Below are 20,918 nucleotides of genomic sequence, written 5' to 3' on the forward strand. Positions count from 1 at the left end.
TAAGAAAATAATCTCTGTAACTTATAAATGAAAATAAGTTGTAGGAGTATCTTAACAGCTTTGAAGATAGATATTGTGACATTGAGATAAACAGCTGTTTTCAATATGATCACAGTCATTTTTTCCATTTTTTAAATAGTTTCCAATGGGCCCTGGGTCAGATGGTCCCATGGGTGGATTAGGAGGAATGGAGTCACATCACATGAATGGCTCTTTAGGTAAGGATGTTAAATCTGATGTTCAGAAATGAATTCAAAACAAAACCTTAATTTGACATAATATCATGATTTACAAAGTTCTGTGAATAGGAGCTCATTTTGAAATGCTTCAGCTTTTACCTACAACTGATAGTTTAATCCATGGGATATTTGCTATGATGGCTGGAGAACATTTGAGAACTCAGATATGTGAGACTTGTTCTATCCAGGCTCATATTCGCAGGTATTTCCTTTAACCTATCAAAATCTGAGTGCTTATGATAAAAGGAGATGCTGCAGCTTTGGGCACCTGGAGGAGTGAAGTCCTCCCAATGGGCCTTTGGTATCTCCCAAGGTCTATAGACATAGTCTCCAAGGAACTTCAGTTCTCGGCAAGAATTTCTTGATTTTGTTTCTCCTTTTTAATGTTTGTCTCTTTTTAAAAAGTAAAACCAGTTATCATATTGTGGATAAATTGATTCTCTTAAGAAAAAACACTGACCATACTGTCTGTGTTCATAATAAAGCTGATTTCAAGTAGTGCAAATAATGGTTGAAAACATTCCTCATTTATGTTTCATTTGGTAAGAAAACAAATGAAGCCAGCTACCTACAAGGTGAGCAAAAAGTTCACAACAGTAGAAACAAGTGGTAAAAAATTGACGTGGTCACACAGCACACTGTATGTGTAGGCAGGCCAAATGCAAAAATAAAGAAAAAAATGTTTGTTTTATATCTATATGTTTATCATCGTCATATATCATAAGCTATTTTAAAAGTTGACAGTGGGGTTGGAGGTTTGTGCAAATCTTTTTCTTTTGAAAAAGAACCATCTTTTACTTAAGTTGGAGAAACCATGCCCATGAGTAACTCAGGTTTACACCGATTTCACAACCCCACCCTAGGTCCGCTTATGGCTCAGCTGGTAAAGAATCTGCCTGCAGTGTGGGAGACCTGGGTTTGATCCCTGGGTTGGGAAGATCCCCTGGAGAAGGGAAAAGCTACCTACTCTAGTATTCTGCCCTGGAGAATCCCATGGACTACAGTCCATGGGGTTGAAGAGTCAGACATGACTGAACACCTTTAACTTTTACCCTAGGTCAGGAAATACCATCCTCTTATATTCTGAAAAGCTGTGTACCTTCAGTAATCAAGAAATTACACTTTATTGATAGACTTTTTTACTTTTAAGGATATATGCTTATTTTTCTAGATTTCACAATATCAATTTGTACAGTCCCATTATGGTATTTACTAGTCCTGTGTGACTGATTTCAAATGAAACAGAATTCAGTTCCTCCATTGCACTGCTGCATATCAAGTGCATATAGTCACATTTGCAGATGGCTGTCATAACAGACAGCACAAAGAAACATTTCCTGCATCACACAAAATTCCACTGGACAGCACCATTCTAGAATTTTACCTTCTAATCTATTGCAAAATAATTTACTTTCCAGTCTTTTAATTGTAATATCATTCATAAAAAGATAGCATTTGGTCATAGAAGATTCTCAGTTATATTACTTACTGGAATAGAATTTTCAGAATAGTTTCACATTTACTTGTTATCTATCATGAATGTTACTATATATTTTACATAATTATATATACATTTAGTATTTAACAGCTTATTATGCTTGTTTATAACTTAATCATGTTAATAGGCTCTCACTTTATGACTGTCTATTGAATGCTGTGCTATTAAAATATGATATTTTTATGCCAGGATAATTATGTAAATAGTTGAAAATAAAGCTAAAATTGTGGCAAGGATTTGATTATTTTTCTTACCTAAGTTATGATTCCGTTTCTTAGGTAAGAAAATAAATTAGTATTGATGGTCCAGTTTTCCTAAGAATTAAAATAAAACTATAACATTATATTTTGAAGACATTTTAACTTCTGATGGATTGCCACACATATTGATTGCTGCCAAAATTTTAATAGTAAAAATACTTCAATTTGGGTTATTATAGTGAAATGTGGTTCAGAATATTGTCAGGTCATGTTGCAAGTGCCCATTCTACATTTTATCAGATTTATAGAAGCATCATTTCAGAAAAGAGATCTGTCTCTTGCTAGTTACATATCTCTAAACATATACACATATGTATATTAGTATACACATGTTAAAATTTTGAATTGAGTAGGATACGTGTGTCTGCTCTTTCACTTTCAGGAATTTATGGTAGCAATAGTAATTTTTTTATACAGAAAAAGTAGATGATTGGGAAGTAGAGTTAGAATTTTTCTTTGAATTTGCCATCAGATGATACTTATTCACCACATAGTATAAAGATAATTTTTTGAGATTCAGAAATCCAGGAGACATGCATTGGAAAATACATACAGTATACTTTATTATTGCATTTGTTTATATTAAAGGAATATTTAATTTATAAATAGAATAAATTTATAAATTTACCTAATAAAGGCTTTTTTTTCATATTTTGTTTTAGGCTCAGGAGATATGGACAGTATTTCCAAGGTGAGTATTGTATATTCTGTGATTTTAATCTGTATTTTATTCCACACAGAACTCTTATTAAGATGATGAGAGTAACATTATGAATTTTGTTCTTGAATAAGAGCTTGAAAGTAGAAGGCGAGATGCAATTAAGTAAAAGTTTAAAATATTAATGCACATAATCTGTGGGAAAGGGTAAATGAGTCTTTAAAGAAGGTTTCAAAGCATGCTAAGATTCATTTACAAGATGTGATATACATGATTAACTAATACCCAGTAAATAACAATCAGTTTAATCACATTATGATGTTGAACATTTGTAAAGCAAACTGACATCGTTTAGATAATCTTGAAAATGTAAAGGAGTCTAGAGCAACATGAAAAGAGGTAAATTTGAAAGAGTGATTATTATATGCATTAAGTATTACATTTATACATCTCATTTGTCATTCAAACCCTTATCAGGCAATGCTGATGTTCTTAATCATTATTATAGTTCCATAAAATAGAGTAAGAAAGTAATTAGAGGGAAGTTATCTTAACAGAAGTAGGAAAGTTACCCTTCTAATAGCACATGTCCATGTTTTTCCTCTGTCAATCATCTGAGTATCTAAAATTAATCCTTTGCTAAGATGCCTTATATTTTTTGAAGAAGAATACCTAAATAGTTTTTAGGTCATGGTGAATTTTAAAATAGTTCTGTGTGGGTCAAATATATATTTAGAATGGCTGATAAGAACTAATTATTAACTACCATTAGAGTGACTCTCTCAGAAGTCTGCTTTATACCAATAAATAGAGAAATTCATTAAAGGATGCCTTCATTTTTAATTCCACTTTGAATTTATATTCATGTATAATAAAGTAAAATTCCTGATGCCAAGAAAAGTAAAATGAAGTTGAGCTATGGATATTTCCAAATTAAGACTTCAAACTGAAAGAGAGAGAGAGAAAGTTTAATTGGCATCCTGACATTATATCTGCATCGCTTGGGTGCTTGGCCTGAGAAGTTTGACATGCAGTTTGGATGTCTGTGTTTAGGAACCACTTGGAAGCTATTTTTTCTTTTCTAAAAATAGGTAAATATATACAGTGGGCACTATCTTACCTCTGTGGGAAATTATATTAGGTAAGCCTTCAAAAATCTTGTTTTCAAAATAAGATTCATTGTATAATTCCATTAGAGACTTCTTTCTCGGAAGCATCTTTACAAACCAGATGACCATGATTATATTGGCTGTCTTGGGTATCTGACAATTGATGTTGGCTGAATTGTGCTTTGTGGTCACAGTAAAATGTCTGAAGTTAAACTTGAGAAGCATATTCTAATATCTAAAGATAATTTATTTTAACAAAGGCGGGAACATCCAGTTTGCTTAAGACCATCTTCCTAAAGTTTCCACTAACATAACCTTGTATACTACATAGATGTAAACAAAATTTTGCATGGGGAAGTACTTTGTAATTATAAAGCACTTTAAAAAATGTTAAGGGCCATAGTGACAAATGAAATACCATCTTCTAATCTACCTTCTTATCAGATTTGTTGCTATGCCATTTATGCTTATTTTTCCATTCCTATTCCCAGAAACAAGTTTTTCCTTCACACTATGTCTACTGCTAGTAACAGTCTCTTGCCTAATGCTGTACTGTTTATTCTTGAAGCATTAATTGACCACCCATTGTGTACTTTTGTGTACTGAATACTGCCTTGTGCACTGTGGGAAAATACAAAAGACTTCTTTAAATACAAACATAATCTTCGCCCTCAAGTGGTTCATATACTTAGGCAGGAAGTCCTTCATTCAGTAAACATGAATGTGCCAAGGCTTTATTCTGGACTTTACAAATCCAAAGTTAAACAGGATATAGTCTCTGCCCCCCAAAAGCTTAGTATAACTAAGGAGACCAAACAAATACAGTAAGGAAAAACTTTTACAAAGGGAAGTTCAAATACATTTTAGTTGACCTAAGAATTATGCCCAAGTAATAAAGTTGCCACTAACAATGTACTAGAAATGACTAGTTGCATCCATCTTCAAATGGACTCCTAAGCATCTCATTTCTGCACTGCCCCACTGCTCATTCCAGGTTGCAGGCTCTAACCAGTCTGTCTGGTGATGGCACCATGATTGTCTGTCCCATCTCCATTACACTAATAGTCACTTTATCTCTAATCAGCAGCATCAAACGTACCATACACTCCCCTCCCAATTTTTTCTTCGCTACTTCTTTCCACTCACTGCTTAATTTTTCAGTCTTTCATGTTGAGCTAAGCAAGGTGTCACTAACTTCATTTTCCCTGTCTTCCTCCTTTCCAACACATGTCCAGCTATCTCAAGAAACTCTCCTCTCTTTTCTCTTATTTCCTGGGCTCCTTCCTTTTCATCCTATTCTTTTTCTAGTCATTCTTTGTGAATCAGAAGACAATCTTATTTCTTAATAAACACTACTGCTTATTTTTGTTCACAATCCTTCTTGAGCCTCCAATTGCATCTTCCTAATTCTCCAGTTAAACCTGTATTTTTTTCTTTTTTAAACTTTATTATTATTTTTAACTAGAGGATAATTACTTTACAATACAGTGATGATTTCTGCCATACATCAACATGAATCAGCCATAGGCATACACATGTCCCCTCCCTCTTAAACCTTCCTCCTGCCTTCCTCCCTATCCCACCCCTCTAGGTTGTCAAGCATCAGTGTTACATTTTTTAAATTTCCTATTTTAAAAAGTTGTTTGACCAACATAACCATTTTTGTGCCCTCTAGTCTTGTCTTGCTAAAGCTGAAACTGCAATACTTTGGCCACCTCATGCGACGAGTTGACTCACTGGAAGAGACTCTGATGCTGGGAAAGGTTGGGGGCGGGAGGAGAAGGGGACGACGGAGAATGAGATGGCTGGATAGCATCACCGACTCTGTGGACATGAGTTTGAGTGAACTCCGGGAATTGGTGATGGACAGGGAGGCCTGGCGTGCTGTGATTCATGGGGTCGCGGAGAGTCGGACACGACTGAGCGACTGAACTGAACTGAACTGAACTGAGTCTTGTCTTGCGGATGAAATCTACTGGAGATACTACACAAAAACAGAGCTACAGTTACGTGCATGTATACAGTTCCTTGCCACCCATGTCATAACCTGTTCTGGGCTGGCGTTTGGAACCATAACCCGTCCCTCACCCTAACCTACAATGCCAGCACTGAGTATGTCTTTCCCTGTATCCTCCTGGCATCCAGGGACCATCAACAGCACTGTTGATGGTTTCCTTAAGACTCCCCATTCAGCAACTTCTGTTGTTTTCACAACGTTTTACAGAAATTACCTCAGATTTCTTTTTTAAAAATGTCCTATGTCATTTCACAATTTTCAAATATACCCAGTGACCTAGATAGGAACAAGTTTCAGAGATCTGATATTTAGTTCAGTTATATATAAGGATGTGTCCTTTTAACTTTCCTCTTAATGTTCTTACATACACCACTGTCTGCTCATAAAACAGCTTAATGCTGAGTCACCACGCTATGAAAAGACTGCATGGAAAACAACATTATGAAGTGTTTTATAAGTATTTAAATATTAATCTACTGTTATTAAACTTTAAATATTTTTTTAAATTGACACTTTGAATCAGGAATCAATATGAATGTAGCCAGACTTTCAGAGTTATAAATCAAGAAATGTTATGACTTATATGTACAATCTAAAAAAAGGTACAAATGAACTTCTCTACACAACACAAATAGAGTCAGATGTAGAAAAGAAGCTTATGGTTACCAGGGGGTAAGGGTGGGGAGGGATAAATTGAGAGATTGGGATTGACATATACACAGTACACTATATAAAATAAATAACTAATATGGACCTACTGTGTAGCGCAGGGTGTTCTGCTCAGTTCTGTGTAATAGCCTGTATGGGAAGAGAATCTTAAAAAAAAAGAATGAGTGTATGTATTTGTATAATTTACTCACTTTGCTATACACCTGAAACACAACATTGTAAATCAACTTTGCTGCTGCTGCTAAGTCACATCAGTCGTGTCCAACTCTGTGTGACCCCATAGACGGGCAGCCCACCAGGCTCCTCTGTCCCTGGGATTCTCCAGGCAGGAACACTGGAGTGGGTTGCCATTTCCTTCTCCAGTGCAAGAAAGTGAAAAGTGAAGTCGCTCAGTCATGTCCGACTCTTAGCAACCCCACGGACTGCAGCCCACCAGGCTCCTCGGTCCATGGGAGTTTCCAGGCGAGAGTACTGGAGTGGGTCACCAATGCCTTCTCCGTAAACCAACTATATGCTCCAATTTTTTAAAAAATGTTTAAATATAAAATGAAAAATTTTTAAAGGAATGATACCTGGCAGAAGTGCAACAGAGTCGGGAGCACCAGCGAGGTCAGAGATGCCGTTCCTCTTAGGGTGTCTTGCACGCTTCTGACTAGGGGTCTGAATATGAGACGAGGATGGAGAGGGCTTATTTCATCTATTTTTTTGAATATGTCAAAGTATACAGCTCAAAAACCCTTATAGAGGTATGTTAGATTATTTTTTACTCCAAGATTACAGTTTGTCCACGATATGACAAATCTGTCTGGACCAAAAAGACTGCTAGACTTGGGGGAAATCTTACAATATTTTTTTAAATAAATTTTCCTTTTTTTGAACTAAGTCAGTATTATCACTCCTTATTTTAAAACAGTTGATTAATAATTTAATGAGTTGTAGCTTACGTAATTACACTTCAATTTTACTTAATTTTTTTTCCAGGAAATTAAGTTATCCCAGTACATTTCAAAGTCCAGTTATTTTATACTTAGGAAACTAACATTTTCATAGGAAAAACAATTGTCAAAAAAACAGAACCCTCTTTATGCCATTAGGCAGTGGTTCCTGGGCCCTTGTGGTTCACTGGCAAATGGATCTCCTATGGACTTCAGAGAATCCATGTTCTCAGATCGTCCCTCTGAGGTGCAGAGCACAAGACACGAGCTGTATTTCCACCAGCTCATCTACCTGTTTCTGCTTTACAGTTTAACCGTATTTTTTAAAAGCCTATATTCTTCTGGGAATAACTCATTCATGAAATTTTCATTTTTATGACATAACTTAAGTCAGAATCCTCAGAAATTTTCTTTAAAAAAAAAAATCTAAAACCTTATTCAGAAACAGAATATAAATGGCAGTGACTCAGGAAAAGACTCCAAAGCCTGGCTTCCATTTGAAATAACAAGTACGAGTTTTTACCCTTGCAGTTTATTTCTACAAGAGTCCCTCAGTCACAGCTGCAGCCCTGTATGCGCATGCTCTGTGTGCCACTGCCACTCTGTATTCCCCATCGAGGTGGAGTGTCAGATGACCTCACGTGGCTAAAATCACACAGTAATAATGAGACTAGAAAATTTGAATAGAGCATAAAGCAATATACTGCTAACTTAGTGTTTGACTAGATAGCTCCTATCAACCATTTTATCTTGAGTTTTGAGTGGGACATGACTGAGCGACTGAACTGAACTGAACTGAACCCAAACAAATGGTTGGAAAGGATTCTAGATCACTCCACACATAAGCCTCCTTTCCCTCTACAAGTACATACTGAATTCTCAAGTTCTAGGGTATTCATTCCTCTTGTTCTTAACTATTGTTAACTATTTTCCTTTCTTCCTTATGGTTCGTATAAAAATAATGGCTAAAATCGTGTTACTTATGTAAAATGCATATAGAATTAAAGGGAAATGTTTATGAAAACAGTGACCTTTCAAGTCTGGTTAGTAAAATCACCCAGGGAAGGCATTGTTCCATCGTATCTAATCATTGGGTAGCCCACTGTGTTCATCATGGGCCTCCTGGGAATGTTTCTTAAACTCTGTCCAGAGTCCTAGGAACTCCATAAACTGAAGGTGAGATTTTGAATAAATATTGATTCTGAGATTAAGATGAAGAGTTATGGTGAGTTATTTGGGGTTTCTGTTTTTTAATTTTCATTTGGGAAAGTATATAGTACTTGTCAAGTTACAAAGAATAAACTGGAATAAATGGTAGAAGTCTGAGGTAGGAATTATATCTACTTTGTCCTTAGAGATGATGCTATAGATTACATGTTTGAAACAGTACACTGTAAAAGGGAAATTAAAATCTTAAAAATGCTTTGTTTTCTAAATCTTGTTTACAGAATTCTCCCAATAATATGAGCCTGAGTAATCAGCCGGGCACTCCAAGGGATGATGGCGAAATGGGGGGAAATTTCTTAAATCCTTTTCAGAGTGAGAGTGTAAGTATTCCCTTGACTACATTATTATATCCAGATTTTATTTCTGAAGCTCTTCTTTAGAATAAATGCATAAATCCGTTATTATGACTATTTAGAGTTCAGTAGGTTGATCTTTTAAGGGTTAGAAAATTATGTGGAATTTCTTTGAAAACATTAAAAAAATGCACTTTCAACTCTGATTCTATGTACATAGTTACAAAAATGAAAAATTTAATAATAATTTTTCTACAGAAAACATACTAGAAACAGGTTGCGTATTTGATCATTTTCATGAGTCTTCACATTACTGAAATGTCTTGGATCACTGCAGAACCAAGTCTGTTCTCAGTGCTGTCCTTGGAGGCTCTGAAACGTGTCTGTAAGATGCTTTTACTTCATACTCTGGACTTTCCTGCCTGGTATGTTAACATGTTGTTTACATTTAACCTGAACAAGATACTCACATCATTTTTTGTGTGACTGTAGTTTTAAACAAAGGCAGCATTTCATGTCTGCATAAAAGTAGACAGCAGCAGAGAAGCAATAAAATTCATTCCTTCATTTAACAGTTGCTGAGCACTCGCCAAAGCAATATGCTAGGCACTGGAGAGACCGAAAGGGCAACATGGTATCTTTCTCAAGGAATGATTACACTATACAATAGTTAACTGTTTTTTCACACTAGAAATACCTATCGAATTTTTAAAAATACAATTTCCCAGAATCCTCCCTAGACCCAGTGACACAGGATTTCCAGGAGTGGGGCAGGGCCCAGCATACTTCCAGATGAGAAAGCTTCATCAGCAGTGCTGATCCACGTTCTCTGCTAAGAATACCTGAACTGGAATGAAGAACTTCACAACCCAAGCTGGTTTCATGTTCACAGGATCAGTGCCTCCAATACACGTGCCGCCATTATTAAAATGATGGAGGATCTACTAAACTATAAACAGAATCAGAAGAGAAACCCTTCTGATTTTACCTTCATTTTGCCCTAATTCAACCTTTACCAGAGATCAGAATTTGAAGCAGTAGCTGGTAGCATGCCTAACTTTTACCCAGAATGGCTACTTCCCAAAATGGAGCCCAAGATTGAGTGCTCTGTGGATTCTTTTACTTCTTGGTATTGACCTAGCACCTCTACCTGGGACAAGACTTCCTGTATTTTTAGACCTGACTTCTGTTAAAACTAGACATAAGATTACACTGATTTTTAGTTTGGCTTTCATTTGCATGCTATATATGACTAGTGGGGACAAGAAAGGTATACATAAAAATTTATATTTAAAAAAATCAAAAGATTAACCCATCAGTGATGAGGAAACAGAAAAATGTGCGAAACTGTATAGTTTGTCATAAGGCTTAGGGTTATGGGATTTTGTTTTTTTAGATCCTGGTTCTTTCACTAGTTTGCTTCAAGACTATGGACAAATTAATTTTAATTAGTTACTATTCTCTTTATCTAATTAGAGACATTAATTTCATTTTGTGTTAATTATTCCAGTAACAAAATTTTATAATTCAGTGAAGTATATGATAATTAATTCAGTTCAATTAGACGTGTGTTGAGCCTGTAGTATGCAGAGCGCTAGGTTAAGGACAAAGTATTCTGAAATAAACATGACACATCCCTAACCTCAAAGAATGCAATCTGATGGGGAACGTGTGTTTACACAACTAATTAAACCACGTGTCAGATTAATAAGCACTGTAATAGATAGAAACCATGTGTTTAAAGAGCACTGAGGAAATTTATTAGCTTTGTATTGGACAGGAAAACTTCTTTAAAGAGATCCCATGTGACTTTAGGGGCAGGGACAAGAGGAACTCTCCCCACTCTTTCTTCCCAGATTCCTTGTTGGTGACTGCTTGTTCGTCAGGGAGGGGCCATCTTCATAGTGGGCATCAGAGAGCTTTTCGTGGTGATCAGAAAACCAGATATAAGGAGAGTTTAAAATCTACTTTGTGTAAACACCAGCCTCGCCCTCTGACCCCAAGTGGACTCTGCACTCAGCAAACAGCAGATCCCTTTGGGACTGTGTACACAACATAGAAAGCTGCTGGAACAGGGCTTCCCCCGCCCCTGGTCCGGCCTTGCTACCCTTGAAGCCATGAGGCAGGTAAAATGCAAAGCTGCTATGCAGAGTTACCCAAAAAAAAAAACCCAAAAGCTCCAGCCTGTCTCCCCTCCCCTCTCTCCTGTCCCCACTAGAGGAGTCCCGCAAAGAGAACTACTTGCATGGGGGTGGAGAACCTGCCTCTGCCTAGAGTGTAGTGCAGCCCTGGAAGCAAGTCCAGACTGACCACCAGCGTCCCCCACTCTCCACCCCGTGAGGGGTCTCCACTATGAATGACGCCCTTGTTATGGATTCTTCTATTGCATTTTGGTTTGCACTTTAAAAGATCAAGAAACAGAGCAGAGAGGAGGAAGGCAAAAGAAATTCACTGCAAATCGTAGTCGTGTGTAGACATATGTAGACAAAACTAGTAAGGCCTTAAAGTTGTAAATAGACTAGGTGTCTCTGCTAAGTTAGCTTTACTATCATCAAGGAAAAGCAGAACTACTTAATGAATTCAAAAAGAAAACATTTCCCATGACTAAACATGCAAATCAGATTCTAGTGCTTAATGCACAAAAAGTCTGTAAAGCCAAAATTTTTGAGCAGTCTGCCTTTTGAGGGTCTGTCAGTCTTTATTTTGAAGTTTAACCACAGAAGAGGCCTGGGAAGGAAGCAAACATCTTTTAACTGGTTGTTACAGACACTGTCCCAGTTATTTCACACACGCTGCTTAATATAATCCATATACAGACGGAAATGTCCACCCAAAGGCAGAAACCTTGAAGTGCCAACACACTTTATGTAGAAAAATGTGAACCAAAAAAATAGAGCCACTATTCAGACTCTGTTTGGGTCCGGGTGTGGGAAATCATAAACAAGCCTTTATTTCAAAAAACAAAGATGCCCCCTAGTGTTCAAACTCTAGAAAATGTTTGGTTTTGAAAACAATACAAAAAGGTTTAATTCAAAATAGTGCTTCATGCCTCTCAGGAGAAAGCAGTCTTATTTCTTGAATTAATTTAGCATGATACTTTGCCATAGCATTGAACTATAATCAGCTGAGCAAACATGCTGTTAAAATCATATTGCCAAACAGGAATTATCAACAAGGCAGTGGATCATTTCTTACTACCCTTACTGCCTTTTGTCATTTTCTGTTGTTGCAAAGAAATCACATATGCCCCCATGTATTTTTTTTTTTACACAGCCACATACACACTAGATTTATTTCACTTTAGTTCAGCTCAGGTACCCGTAATATTATCTCTTATTTAGAAAAGAAAATATCTAGATACTTAGAAATAAACATAAGATCTGAAGTATTCTTAAAGTGTCTGAACAGAAATGCACACACATTGGTTATAGATTTAATGGATACTTCTTATGAAGTCTATGGTACATGAAGTGGGTATAATAAATTCTCTAGTTCATGCTTTACATGCTAAACCAAACACTGATGCAGTCAACAGTTTCATAAGGCCAAAACTGTTCTCACCTGACAGAGGAGAACCTGATATTACAGACTCCCACATAAACGCTAGAATATGTCCTGGCATATTGATGCAGTGGTACAACAGAAACATGCAGTGTGGTCTCAGGACAGTACACCATGAATATTTCATGTCTCTAAGTACAATATCCCATTTAACACCTACTCTTTCTTTACTTCTGGGGAAAAAATGTAAGCTCTTTCTCTTCTGCTTGAATAGCAATCAATAGCAAAATTCCCTTTTGCTTGCACATTCTGTGAGTTTTCCTAGAAATTTTGTGATTTCCCTCAATCTCACTTAGTTGAAGCAGTTTCAATAAAGGCAACAGCAGATAAGTCGTTTACAGACTTAGCAGTGCAAATAGCCCATCATTTATATAGACAGTTACACACAATCTATTTTACTATTCCAAATATACTCAGAGCCTCATCTTACAGTTACTTGTACTTTCAAATTTTAAATTTTATTAGATGCTTGCTAACTTTTCTGAGTTGTATTGCTTAGAGATGATGCTTCCATCCTTTCTGACTAAATCTGGCCCTTTCTTGGTGTACCCTATTTTTCCACTCAGTTTCCTCCCTAAATAAACCTAACTCTCTTTAACTTCCCAATGAATCTCTAACAGATTCTCATTTTAATGTTAAGATTTGCTTAAGACATTTGAAATACTACAGGTTTAAAATCTTAACAATTGCCAGTGTTAAGAAATAGGAACAACCAATAAACATGCTTGGTAGCAGGGAATGTGCACATATATTTGTTTGCATATATGCATGCTTTTAACAGTGTATAATTAGAATGAATACTGTAATGTATTCTTAACAATATTACCTAATGTTACTTGACATATGAATGAACTGAAATAATCCTTATGAAAAAAGGATTCAGGGATTTTTAAAATCCGATTATTCAGGATGTGCATTAAATGAGATGGTCTCTAGAATTAATTATGACTTACCCAGAAAATTTTTCCAACATACCCTTTGAAGTCCTTTCAGAAAAGCTTTAAAGGCTTTTACTGTTTTTAGATTGGCACAATATACCCATTAAAGTCTTTGTCTTTAAAATAATGATTGATGATCTTGCTGTGTTGTTTAAAATTAAATCCAGTTAAATTTTCAGGTCCTAAATCAGACTAGCTACATCTTAAGGGCTTAGTAGCCGTGTGTGGCTAATGACTGCTGTGCTGGACAGCACAGAATAGAACATATCCATCATCACAGAAGGTTCTGTGTACAGTATGATTGATTCACCGATTCTTACTATAAATAACAGTAGCCATAGAGAGCATCCCTGATCTGGGAAGATCCCCTGGAAAAGGAAATGGCAACCCACTCCAATATTCTTGCCTGGGAAATCCATGGACAGAGGACCCTGATGGGCTCCAGTCCATGGGGGTCATGAAGAGTCGGCCACGACTTAGTGACTGAACAGCAACAAATTTCCTATGCCCATTTTGCCATATTCTAGTGTTTCCTACTTTTAATAAAACATTGGTATCCATTTATCTTCTTGTTTAGTCCTGCTCCTAAAGGTCAAATACCAAAATATAATTGTTTGTCAAAATCTATGGATAGTTTGTGGCAGCATGCTGTCATTCCTTGTCATGGAGATTTGCATGGTTTCTCCTGATGAGTTGGGGGTAGATCCCCTCCCAGCACAGGGTCAGGGTGGGCTCCACTTCACAGATCCTTGTCTATGATTGTTTGGGGTTTGGGGCTTTATTTAGCTTTGCTTTTTGCTGCCACTATCAAGCTTAAAGGGGAAGACATTTTCTATCAAACTGAATCCCCTTTGTCTTTTCTGGCAGTCTCCCCTTTTATCAACCTACTCACTGTACTCCAACACGGAAAGTCAGTAACATGTCTAATTTAGCTTTTCTAGACTGAATGGAAATTTGAGGCTATTAAATGATTAACAAGTAGATTTTTTTTCTTGATTGGACCTGTGTTTAAAGGATGAACAATCCTCCTCTTAGGCTCTGGTGACCTGTTTTCAGGCCTAGTCATCTACTTTTACTCAAGATCAATGTGGGGTTTTGGGTTTAAGCCATAGATCAAACTCTGATGACTTTCAGTCCAGACTTCTGCCAGCAAAACCACTGTCACCCTGCAATCTTCCCTGGGAAATCCTGCTTTCTTCATATTAACAAATCCATCCATATCTAGTCCACACTATATACCTCATTTCTGATTCCTATACTGCCTTAGCTCATCTGGAGCTCACATCATCTGTCCTCTCTGCTCCCTTTTCAGAAGGTTCACGCCCTCCTTCTCAGGATCATCATTGTTCCTGGGGAAGCCCTTGCAGAATGGACCAAACCCTCTCACTTTATCTGCCTCTTTCCATGAGGCGCAATCATTAGTGCCACATTAAAAGGAATTCCCTTTTGCCTTGGTCCTCAGTTCAGTTCAGTCGCTCAGTCATGTTCGACTCTTTGTGACCTGTGAACTGCAGCACGCCAGACCTCCCTGTCCATCACCAACTCTCGGAGTTTACCCAAATTCACGTCCATCAAGTCGGTGATGCCATCCAACCATCTTATCCTCTGTCGTCCCCTTCTCCTGCCTTCAATCTTTCCCAGCATCAGGGTCTTTTCCAATGAGGCAGCTCTTCACATCAGGTAGCCAAAGTATTGGAGTTTCAGCTTCAACATCAGTCCTTCCAATGAATAGTCAGGACTGATTTCCTTTAGGATGAATTGGTTGGCTCTCCTTGCAGTCCAGGGGACTCTCAAGAGTCTTCTCCAGCACCACAGTTCAAAAGCATCAATCCTTCGACACTCAGCTTTCTTTATAATCCAACTCTCACATCTATACATGACCATTGGAAAAACCATAGCCTTGACTAGACGGACCTTTGTTGGCAAAGTAATGTCTCTGCTTTTTAGTATACTGTCTATGTTTGTCCAGTTTGAGTAAGCTCCGGGAGTTGGTGATGGACAAGGAAGCCTGGCATGCTACAGTTCACGGGTCGCAAAAAGTCGGACACGACTGAGCAACTGAACTGAACTGAGGACCAGGGCAAAAGGGAATTCCTTTTAATGTGACACTAATAATTGTGCCCATGGAAAGAGGCAGATAAAATGAGAGGCTTCTTCCAAGGAGTTAGCGTCTTTTAATTTAATGGCTGCAGTCACCATCTGCAGTGATTTTGGAGCCCAAAACAATAAAGTCTGACACTGTTGTTTCCCCATCTTCTTGCCATGAAGTGATGGGACCAGATGCCATGATCTTAGTTTTCTGAATGTTGAGCTATAAGCCAACTTTTTCACTGTCCTCTTTCACGTTCATCAAGAGGCTCTTTAGTTCTTCTTCACTTTCTGCCATAAGGGTGGTATCATTTGCATATCTGAGGTTATTGATATTTCTCCCGGCAATCTTGATTCCAGCTTGTGCTTCCTCCAGCCCAGCATCTCACATGATGTACTCTGCATAAACAAGCAGGGTGACAATTTACAGCCTTGATGTACTCCTTGACATACTGGAGAAGGGTATGGCAAACCACTTCAGTATTTTTGCCTTGAGAACCCCATAAACAGTATGAAAAGGCCCTGGTCCTCAGTTTTGTATAAAACATATAAAGTATTTAAGAACTCATATTTACATCTAATCTGGAAACCCCCTTCATCCAGAGACTTATTTCATTTGTAGCAGATGCTTCTCCCATGGCAGATGATCTAGAATATGTTGTCCAGGACAGCGGCCACTAGCTGCATTTAAATAAGTTCAAGTTAAATCATGTTAAAATTTTAGTTCCTAGCCACGTTTCATGTGCTCAAGTTGCCACATGTGGCTAGTGGCTTTCATGCTAGACACCACAGATTGTGGAACATGGCCACCACCGAAGTAAGTTCTGTTGGGCAATGCTACTCTAGAACTCTTCCATCACAGTCTGTTCCTCAAGAGTATGAGGGCACATTGGATCACTGTATACAGTAGCCCAGACATTTAGCAACCTAAATGTTCATCGACAGAGGAATGGATAAAAGAAGATGTGGTACCTATATACAATGGAATATTACTCAGCCATCAAAAAGAATGAAATAATGCCATTTGCAGCAACATGGATGGCCCATGCTGAATGACATCAGACAGAGAAGGAGAAATATCATATGACATCCCTCATATGTGGAATCTAAAAAGAAGTGATACAAATGAACTTACTTACAAAACAGAAACTGACTCACTGACTTAGAGAACAAACTTATGGTTGCCGAGGGTGAAGGATGGAGGAAGGGACAGTTGAGGAGTTTAGGATGGACATGTACACACTGCTGTATTTAATTTTTTTCTTGATCTGTGTGTTTTATTGAAGTATAGTTGATATGCAGTGTTTCCGGTGCAGAGCACGGTGATTCAGGTATACATATACACATACTATTTTTCAGATTATTTTGCCTTATAAGTTATTACAAAATATCGACTACAGTTCCCTGTGCTATACAGTAAACCTTTGTTGCTTGTTGCACATCTGTTTTTTTAAAATTAGAAATCTAGCATATTCACACTAAGTCAAACAAATGGAATCCAAATGTCAAATTAAAAAATTTTTAACTAAAAAGTTAGGTAAAAATTCAGGCTTTCTAAAATATATCTTATACATACTGTTTACATCTATGTATACAAAAGCTTTTCTACTATGCTTGATAAAGGCTTGAGAAAGAACATCAAACAAAAAAGAGATGGAGAAATTGAAAACTAAATGAAATGGGAGCACCAAATATGAAATAGAAAAAGTGAAACTAGATAAAAGTAAAAGATCATTATATAGTCCACGTGTTTTTAAACATGGCTGCTCATTAGAAACACATCTGGAGTTTTGGAGAAAAAATAATACCTGGTCCTTATTTAAAGTAGAGAACCAACAAGGACCTATATTATAGCACATGAAACTCTATTCACTGTTATGTGGCAGCCTGGAGAGGAGGGGAGTTTGGGGGAGAATAGATACACGTGTATGTATGGCTGTCCCCCTGAAATTGTCACAACACTGTTAATCAGCTATACCCCAATACAAAATAAAAAGCTCTACAAACGTATGAGGGTATATTGGCATCATTATCAGAATAACTGCTCTATTTATCATTTTTAAGACTACGTTTCCAAATTTCTGAAAGCCTCACCTTTACCAGTGGTCAGCTTCAAACTGACAAGTAACACGTGACAGCAGTGCCCCTGCTTCCACCCAGAAATGCTTGTGGATTGAGATTGGAGTCAGAGTTTCAGGGAAGTTTATATGCTGAAGTGTAAATCAGACTCTTTAAGTATTGATCTTTTTTCAGTGCTCTAGTGAGGATTTCTTATGGCCAGCTAGAAGTTCAATTATTAATCCAGCATTTACTGAGCACATTTCTGTGTTTCCAATAAATTCATAGTTGTAAGGGGTTTATATTCAAACCTCCCAAAACCCCTTTAAGATTAATACTATCATTAAGCAGATTTAACCGGGGAGGAAGCAGGCACCAGGATGCTGGTAGCCTCCCATCTTAACCACGCTAGCAGAAAGCTAAGACTGTCCTGTCCCTCATACTTATTTCATACAATTCGACCTTGGGCTAGATTTTTGCCCTAGTTGTTCCAAGGGCCCATAAAACCTGAATCTGGCTAGAAGAAAAAAAAGCTAAGGGACCAGGTTCTTTTCAACCCCTTACACTCAGAGAGAGGACAGGACTGGTTGCTTTCCAGAGGAAATAGTTAACATTTCAGGACAGTCAATTCTGTATAATTTACTGTTTTCCTGCCTTCTAAATTTTTATGGTGTATTAAAAGCTTGTTCATAAAAAGCATTAAAATTCACAGTTACTATTGTTTACCAAGGGGGATGTCCGTGGCCTGTAGAATTGTTGTTAAAATATGGATTCTTCTCTCCTAGTACTCCCCTAGCATGACAATGAGTGTGTGATCCATTACCAAGTCTCCTCATGGAAACCACAGTGAGTCAGCCCTTCACAGAACTACTACGGAAGAAAATTATTCATCACAGTGTACAGTTAAACCAAGGAATCTCAGTCACACCAAACCAACCTTTTTATTTCCTGCTCTCTCCCCTATTTTGTGAAGAAAGCGGGTCCAAACGTGATTCGAACAACTGTACGGAGCGGCACATTAGAATTGCCCTCAACTGAACTGCAAATGATTATCTGTGTATGTATATGTGTGGGAAAGAGAATGTATTGTATGTGTGTATGTTATATGGACACATGCACATACATACACTGACCCACAGGACATTGTAAAATACTATCACATGACATCTTAAGTAGAAATGAGTAGGGACTTTTATTCCATCCTTTTTTTCACGTTTACATTTTAATTATTAAAAGTTGCTCCTGCCCCTCCCTGAACTATTTTGTGCTGTGTATATCACTGCTTTATATAAGTTATTTTTTAAGGTGAACTCAGATGTTATGGTTTTGTAAATGTCTGCAATCATGGATAGGAATAAAATCGCTTATTTGAGAGCTTTCATTAAATCGCGTGTGATGCAAGTTATCCTGTGAATGACAAAGTGTACTAAGAAAAGAAGTGTGTCTTCATCTTTATGTCAAATCAAACAATTTTTCAGTAACCTTCAGTGAGTATTTTTGTACTTTTTACGTAGGAAAAAAACTTCAAATCAACAGAAGCTTAGCTGGGGCCTAACACAGTATATTTCTGCAGTAACTGCTCTAGGTGGAATTCTCGGTTTGGCTTAGATGATACAGAAAATCAGTAATTAGCCTCAGTTGCTAAGACCATAGCAATAAAGTGCCAGGGGTCATCATATTTTTAGCAACACATTTTCTCTTTAACACAATAAAGCCCAGACGTAATAACTATTTGCTTGAATTAGTCACTTGTCACCAGGAATGCTCGAGCTCAGTTTTTTAATAAGATACTAATGTGAAATGGTGCCTCATTTTTATTCAGACTTCTTGTGAATATTTTCACATAGACACTGCAAAGAGACACATTCAAATGATCGAGGCTTTTAGCACAAGGGAGAAGGAAAATTTTAATCACACCCCAGGGGTTCTGGAGTGCTGCTTCTCTACCCAAGTATCTTACTAGTGGCAGAATTGACTGTGTGTCCCTACTCACTGGCAGCAAAGCAGGTGCTGTGTTCCCAGGATATAGGACTTTTATTATAGGGAAATTATTGTAGTCATTGACATCAGTCATATATATCTACTTCATATAACTGTTCAGACAACATTAGAAAAATTTAAACAAAACACTTCCCTTATGAAAACACATTGCTCTGTGGCCCTTTCCAGATCTTGTGTGTTTCCTGTGTTCCATCATACATATACACCAAAGTTATAGTGAAAAGTGTGAAGACCGACTTTAGACTCTGAAAGCTAAGATGCTGATCCTTCCTGTTAAAATTATAAACAACTATATATCCAAACTCAAGAGATTTTGAAAAGCATTGTTTAATCTCAGGTAAGGGGCATCCATCTTTCTTGAGGCAAATGGTCTCTAAAGTGACACTTTGGCATTATATTTCCTCGTCATTGATCTTAGATGACTTACTTCTCTCAAATCCACAAGGATTTATTCCTTCTGAAAATAAAGATTTTTGCCGGTGCATGACAGGGATGCTAGGCAGAACTGTTAAAAGGGAAAGAGGAAGTTGAATTAAAATTTATGTTCCAGATTTTAAACTAATCAAACTGGTTGCCATTAATCACACATTGTGCAGAGGCTGGGACTGCACACTGGAGAACAGCTTCAAGCTTTCAAGCTGCAGAGAGGCTTTCATGAAAAATTCGGACCACAAGGTCTTTAAGTCAAGCCAGGGTAACCTGAAGATGACACCTTGTACAGACACGTGAATTTTCCAAGGATAATTTTAATTTTCACTTTATGATAGTGTGTGAAAACTGATGGTCTTGTGATAAGCTTAATCTTATAATGCTAGAATTTTGAAAACTTTTGTTGACTCTCTTCTCCATCGTTACTGATCTTGAATTTCTTTTATTTGCCTTCTAAGAAGGTATTGTTTCTTATTATCAAAGAATCGTGAGCATGATTTTACTTGCTCTCATTTTGGGGGTAATATTGGAATGTGGATGACAATGTGGGTCCCGTTATTTCTAGCATATTTGGTTTAAAAAAAAAAAAGTAAAAACCAAGGTATAGCAATCAATTCAGCTTAAGTATTTCTTTTTCTCTTGGAACCCAGATTAAAAATAGCTAGTCTTTTAAATTCCTGAAACAGTTTAAAATTTGAAGAAGCTGTATACAAGAAAACCAGAAAATAAGGATACTTAATTCTAACATGAAATAATTTTCTCATCCACCAAATAGAAAACAGTATATCTGTATATTAATTTTGTTTAGGTGTTGAATCATTTAAAACTTATCCTTTTCTCTCTTCACCTATGTTTTCCATGCATTTGTGTTGGTCTTTATGTATACTACCCTTTCCTGAGTTACTTTTAACATTTCATCTCACAGTAACATTAGCAAT

General features: G+C 37.1%; 1 protein-coding gene across 8 annotated transcripts in view; it reads left to right on the forward strand.

Annotated features, from left to right (window-relative positions):
* Positions 1-19,037, forward strand: part of SSBP2 (single stranded DNA binding protein 2) — a 331,697-nt gene extending 312,660 nt beyond the window's left edge. For 5 of the 8 annotated variants that reach the window (XM_055428680.2, XM_055428681.2, XM_088838499.1 and 2 more), the window contains 4 exons: positions 140-218; positions 2,660-2,688; positions 8,834-8,932; positions 18,336-19,037. In XM_055428680.2, coding sequence (XP_055284655.1) covers positions 140-218; positions 2,660-2,688; positions 8,834-8,932; positions 18,336-18,365 — 237 coding nt within the window. In that variant the 3' untranslated portion in view covers positions 18,366-19,037. The remainder of the gene's footprint in view (positions 1-139; positions 219-2,659; positions 2,689-8,833; positions 8,933-18,335) is intronic. The other 3 variants (XR_016038015.1, XM_055428682.2, XM_088838500.1) reach the window with 1 other exon arrangement.
* The last annotated feature ends 1,881 nt before the right edge of the window (positions 19,038-20,918 follow it).

This window comes from Moschus berezovskii, chromosome 8 (assembly GCF_049115385.1).
Source record: "Moschus berezovskii isolate FMDL1 chromosome 8, NW_MosBer_1.0, whole genome shotgun sequence".
In the NCBI taxonomy this organism is placed as follows: domain Eukaryota; kingdom Metazoa; phylum Chordata; class Mammalia; order Artiodactyla; family Moschidae; genus Moschus; species Moschus berezovskii.